Source organism: Rhododendron vialii, chromosome 5a (assembly GCF_030253575.1).
Source record: "Rhododendron vialii isolate Sample 1 chromosome 5a, ASM3025357v1".
NCBI lineage: Eukaryota > Viridiplantae > Streptophyta > Magnoliopsida > Ericales > Ericaceae > Rhododendron > Rhododendron vialii.
In genome coordinates this window covers 24536013-24542189 of record NC_080561.1, presented here as the reverse complement: position 1 = coordinate 24542189, position 6177 = coordinate 24536013, and the positions used below count along the sequence as shown (strand labels likewise).

Genomic DNA, 6177 nt, shown 5'->3' with positions numbered 1-6177 from the left:
TACAGCTATATTAGGGCTGTCATTGAAAATCTTAGAACCAAAAATTAATTAGGGAGATTTAGTGGGAGGTCCAGTATAACAGTTTTCTAAACCTTCGGGTCCACAATGTAATTTTGTAATACATCCAGTCCCCACGCAAGTCGTAAAGACAAAAATACCCCGGTTTTTTTTTACAGCAATAAACTCTGTAACTTTCTCAAAATCAATCGACCTACTGTTCATCTGTTCACATCGGAGAAGAAATGACTACGCTAGAGAAGAGACGACTACTCACATCGGAGAAGCTCAACGGATAAGCTCAACGGAGAAACTCAACAGTTGGTTAATCTCTGCCTAGAACGCAAACGTCTGGCCATTCTCTCTCTATTGTTCCTCAGAAATTGAGTTTTTCAAAACCTAGAGACAAGACGTATCAGGTAACAATTAGTTTTTGAAAATCGTGATCTTTCTCCGTGAACTCATCAGCAACTCCTACGGTTTAGGTTTTTGAGTGCCTTTGTAGAGTTTAGGTTTTTAGGGTCACATTTTAGGGGTTTTTAGTGCCTTGTACGGTTTTGAGTCCCTTCCTTAGGGTTTTGCTCAACAACTGCTATTGTCAACAATGTAGATTACCTTTTGGCGGATTTGAAGCTGAAAAATTCATCGTGACATCTCTGAATTTCACATTGTGCAAACTCTTGCAAGCCTTGCTGTATTGACAGTCACAATGAAGAAGAAAAGTATGTATAATAGTTTTAAATTCAGTTTTCATTCATCATTATGTACACTATGCATCAGCAAAGTTTGTGTGTAGATTGGAAAGTTTATGTGTAGATTGCAAATTTGTGTCTAGATTGCAAAGTTTGTGTGTAGAGTGCAAAGTTGATATCTAGACTGCAAAGTTTGTGTGGAGAGTGCAAATTTTGTGTCTAGAGTGCAAAGTTTGCGTGTAGAGTGCAGAGCTTGTGTCTAGACTGCAAATTCCATCAGCTGTCCCAAAAAAACTTTGTTTATAGATTGCAAATTTTGGAATTTAAGTTTAGAATTTTACTGAAGTTTGTGGTGCTTTTTTATTCTTATGTTCTTCTTTGAGATACATAGCTTAATGTTTTTCATGAAGGGAGAACACATAAGGAAAACTCATATTCTGTCATTTAAAGCAGTTTCGTTGGAACGAACTTGTTGTGCCTTAAGGTGAATGAGAATGAAGGACTTTCACTTTTGATTAGTCTTAGTATTGAGAGAAGAAGAGTTTAGATAAAAAGTGTAGATTTTGGCCCGATGAAGTATTAGGATTTAGGGAGTTTAATGACTTTGAGGAGAAAGGAGAATGTTACAAGTTCTTGCCTACTAGGTGGTTAGTCTTACATTTCTACTTCCACAAGCTAAAAACCCATTTAGTCTAATTAGTCTCTCCCTGATTCAACACTTTGAACTTGGCTTGAAAAATTTTCAACATTTGATGCCTGCAAACAACAAAGCCGGTCATTTAACATTGTTAATCAATATTGCATTTACAAAGATACAAAACTACAATTGCTGCACAAGTATTCTTTTCATCGATTGAAATTTTGAACTATGGACCAAGTTTTACACATCACAATTTCTGTCGTGTCCTCCATGTGTGCCTAGAGTGTTCCCAAATCCCAGTAAAACAAGTACAATTAGAAACTAGACACTTAATTTGGCGTGTTTGACGTGTGTCAAGAGAGTGTCGTGTCCATATCCGACGCGTGTTAATAATTGAACAAAATTGTAGAACCTCATTTCAATCCTCCTCCTCTTCTGTTGGTTAACAATGTTAATTGAACAAAACCGTAGAACCGTAGAGAAAGTATTATTCCAAACGGTATTATGAAATTTCATTAACCAGTGTTAGAGAAAAGGGGAAAGAGTGCCAGGCAATTAACACTGTTAATTAAAGGAGAAAGTTATATCATAATATTAATTAACAGTGTTAAATGACCAGCCTGAATTCATAGCCCTTTTTTTAAATGATCTGATCTTCTCTTTTGTAACCATTGGGATTGTATTGCTTGCAGTTTCTGTTTAATCTTAACATTTTTTCTTTCAAAACTCTTGATTAATTTTTGAAAACACTTTGCGATATGCAGGGCTGTAATATGGAGTTCTGAAGCTGACATGCTACACATTGAAGTTGAAGACATACAAAATCTGTTATTTGAAGATGCAACATCTAACCGGGTAAAAATATTAAAACGCTTTTCTTTTTGTGTGTAGACTGTTTGTCTAAACTTGCTCTCCAATACAAAGCTAGATGTAAAAATCTTGACGCGCTATTCTTTTTGTGTAGATGTAAACTGTTTGCCTGAACACGATCAAGGGAAGCCAGCTGGTGGATTGCAAGCACAATGACCCGGTTCAAAAGTACGTATTTTAAAACATATTATCTGTAATTTTAACAAGTTGCATAGTTCTTTGAGTGGTTGTCGTTCGCTAAAAGACTTCTGCAATGTCGTTAATTTTAGGGGGTTTGCATAAGACATGGCGAAGAACATAGGCTTGTGAGGGTTTGTAACAGTGTTAATTAAGTTTCATTCATAAAAATGAGTTATATGCTATTTTGTTGTTCTATTTTCTCTGAACTCCAAATTGGAAAAGATTTTCTCTCCTTCATTCTCATCTATAAGAATAGGGATTTGCCTATGATCTCAGGTTCCTATCAAACTTAAGAAATTTCCATTCAGTCTGTAACTTGACCTAAAGACTCTTGTTATGATCTCGGGTTTTTGTGTAGTCGTGGCAGTTTTTTTTTTTTTACGTACTATCGTTCATCGCATGGATCCCATTGATGGGCTATCCACATTTTTTTTTTCACAATGTGGCCCTGTTAATTGAAGTGATGGGAGAGATAAGATTGGAGATATTAAGCGTTGAGAAAGGTAAGCTTCTTTGTAAAGGCATACGATTAGTGATCAAACTTACTTAAAATTGAGAGGATTTGGAAGACATAGAAATGGCTGTGAAATAGTTATCAGTATCACAGACTTGAATTTGATGTTTTAGTTTGGAATCTGTCTCATATGTTGAGTTATTAATTTGCACCTTGTGTTATTTGTAGCACTGTCATGCACCCATACCTGAAATTCGACAGGGCATGGGATCAATCATCGATTTTTTTAACTGAGTTATGTTATGTTTCACCACTGATTTTATTTTGTGCGTATAGACTTTTTATTATGCTCTCACAAGATCTCCTTTAAAACTATGCAGAGCGGGCAAGGAGAGATCTACATTCAAACAGTAAAAAACCAGCAGAAGCATCAGATTCACAACAATATGACTCGAACTTAGATACACCCGGTGTGATCAAAACCCCAACAACACAAGCACATGTGTACGAGTTGAGGCAAAGAAGGGGTACGCAGCAAGGCACACCAGTTGAAGCTCAAGCAAACCAGCCCAAGTTAGTTCCATCCGTTACCATCAAAATTCCAGAAAAGTCTAGAGCAAGAGGAGCAACACAAACTCAGTATGAACTTAGAGCAAGATCAGAAAAACAATTAGGAACAAACATCGAAGAAGAAGGATTGATAAGCCGGTCACAACCGGTGAAAAAAATGTCAAAAAATGTGGCTGAAAAAGAGAGCACACAACAACGAGTAAGCTTGAATAGGTCCAACTTGCAAGGTATGATTAGATTGATTGGAGATACTAAATTCAGTCCCAAACATATAGCTTGCTTAAAAAAAACACCTTTTTGGTTATTAATTGAAGCAATTGTGAGCAAGAAGTTGGTAAGTAATCATTGCAGAAAGTTTGATGAAGTTGTTGTGAAGGTTATAAAGTCCTATGATGAACGTACAAAAAGTTTTCGATTGGGTGACAAGAAAGTGAAGCTCAAGGATAATCATGTAAAGTTGATTTTGGGAATATGCTGTGGAAATGAAGAGATGGTAGAAACAAACATCAGCAAAGGAGACACTGCATTAGCTAAGAGGTTGTGCATCAAAGAACCAAGGTTAACAACTACAACAATGAAGGAAAAGATAAAAGAACTAAAGAGTAGCAACAAGCCAGAAGATATTGAAGACGTTGTCAGATTGTTCTGTCTTTTCCTTTGTTGCACATTGCTCTTTTCGACAAGTGGAACAACGGTGAATTGGTCGTTTGTTTATTACATGGAAGACCTAGCAAAGGTAAAACAGTACAATTGGGCTGGAGCTATTACAGATTATTTGATGAAGTCCATTCACAAAAATCATAAGGAGGTCAATGAATTGCATAGATGTTCTTTGCTTTTAATGGTATATGCTGATCTTTTACGATTTCATTATTATTATGGATGGTGCTATGTGATATCTGAACATGCATTACTAAATAATTTTCTATTTGTAAAGTGTATTAGAATATATCTAAACATGCATTACTCAATGAATTGCCTAATGTACTTTGATTATTGGAGCCCCTCTATTTGTAAAGTGTATTAGAATATATTTTTTTAAGGTCATTTCTGTGATTCTGAATAATGCAGTTTTAAAATTTAAAACTTTCAGCTATTATGGATTTATCAGTGCTAAACTATGGCATTTCTTTTTGCAGTTTTGGCTTTGTGAGCAGACTAAAGTTCTACAACAAATGAATGCAGATGCAGTTCCAAGATTACTTAAATGGAACATTTCAGAGCTTCGGGACGTACTTAGGGATTTTGATCAATTGAACCAACTTCCGGCTGATCAAGTAATACTTAGTTATTAATCATTATGTTATCACCATTAATTGTTAATTGTCAGTATTAACTCCTTTTCTGTCTGAAAACACTTAAAATTCTCTTTGACATAAGTTAGAATGCCAAATTGTGTTTCACAGGTAAGTGATACCAAGTTGCGAGAAACAGATAAAGAACAAAAGATCTACAGCGATGTTGGAAGTGAACAAGAATGCGGAGAAATAGAACCTGTTGAACTGGAGGTTGAAAAAGTAAGAATGAATGTTGATGGTGAATCTCCTCAACAAGCTAAAGGTTCTAGAGAAGCAAGGGTTGAAAAAAGGGCAGAAGAAGGAAATGGACAAGGGCTAGATGATTTTAACACTCCCTCCAACCCGTCATTGGAAGTTGATTCGCCAATGTACAAGTCCACTATGGTGCATGACAGCATTGGCCTTAAATCACGAGAAGAAGCAAGGGTTGAAAAAGGGGCAGCACAACTCAAACAAGATGTCACATCAGAAAATGGACAAGGGCTAAATGATTTTAACACCCCCTCCAACCCTTCATTGGAAGTTGATTCGCCAAAGTACAAGTCCACTATGGTGCATGACAGCATTGGCCTTGAATCACGATAGGATCATTTGTCACGAACAGATTCCGGTTCAACATTAGTTCCAAATACTTATAATGAGATATCGTTGGATAATATTTGTGGAACAATATTGCACCAATCAAAAAAGGATGCAATTGCAGTTATTGATGAACTGAACAAAAGGATTGAACTCTTGGAGAAGGAAAAGAAGAGCATGGAGAATGAAATCTTGGAAGTTCATGAAGAAAAGCAAAAAACTCTTCAACATCAAAAGGAGAAAATTGAAATTCTGAAGCGGAAACTTGAAGAGAATGATTTGTACATCTCCAAATTATGCAAGAAAAATGAAGCTCTTGAAAAACTCTACAAGCAGTATGAGGAACAAGTTCAACATTATGAAACACATGAATTAACATAAGGATATAATGTTGAAACGGAAAGACAAGTGCATCAAGTGACACAGAAGGCCACATTTGACATTATAAAGGAATTGCGGGAAGAGAGAGATCAGTTGGAAGGGGAATTGATAAACATTAAAGTTCATGAAATAACACAACAAGTAAGGGCTGAAAAAGTGCTTCAAATTTCAAAGAAGAAAAGTCCACCATCAAATTTTAAGAGAGTGAAAGAAAGAGATGATAGGAAGACAAATTTCTGTGAGAACTATGTGTATGGAAAGTTAAAGAGGAAAAGTCCGCAAGTAGAGTTTGTTGATGTAGACGACTTGCAAGAAACTTCTTTGGCAAATCAAGTGCAAAAGCCAAAAAAGAAACTGAAGGACTTGAAGAAGTGCAATACTGAGATGTCAAAACTCATTCGTAGAGAAACTTGGTTGGCAATTGAACAACTTTGGAAGACAGGAAATTCTAGGTAAATTTACCTTTAAAACTATTGCATGTTTTTAATTTGAAATGTTTATATTATGTTAATTGAC

General features: G+C 35.8%; 1 protein-coding gene across 1 annotated transcript; it reads left to right on the top strand.

Annotated features, from left to right (window-relative positions):
* The first annotated feature begins 607 nt into the window (after positions 1-607).
* LOC131326548 (uncharacterized) lies at positions 608-5415 on the top strand. The gene is made up of 6 exons (XM_058359365.1): positions 608-719; positions 2094-2184; positions 2294-2367; positions 3214-4247; positions 4543-4680; positions 4810-5415. The coding sequence occupies exons 3-6, from the start codon at positions 2352-2354 to the stop codon at positions 5284-5286; spliced, it is 1665 nt and encodes a 554-aa protein (XP_058215348.1). The 5' UTR covers positions 608-719; positions 2094-2184; positions 2294-2351; the 3' UTR covers positions 5287-5415.
* Positions 5416-6177: the final 762 nt, after the last annotated feature.

What these genes read in the sequence shown, in the direction of transcription:
- LOC131326548 (XM_058359365.1), top strand. An exon ending in GATGTTCTTTGCTTTTAATG is followed by an intron (nt 4,248 to 4,542) that starts GTATATGCTGAT and finishes TTCTTTTTGCAG; the next exon opens with TTTTGGCTTTGTGAGCAGAC. An exon ending in ACCAACTTCCGGCTGATCAA is followed by an intron (nt 4,681 to 4,809) that starts GTAATACTTAGT and finishes TGTGTTTCACAG; the next exon opens with GTAAGTGATACCAAGTTGCG.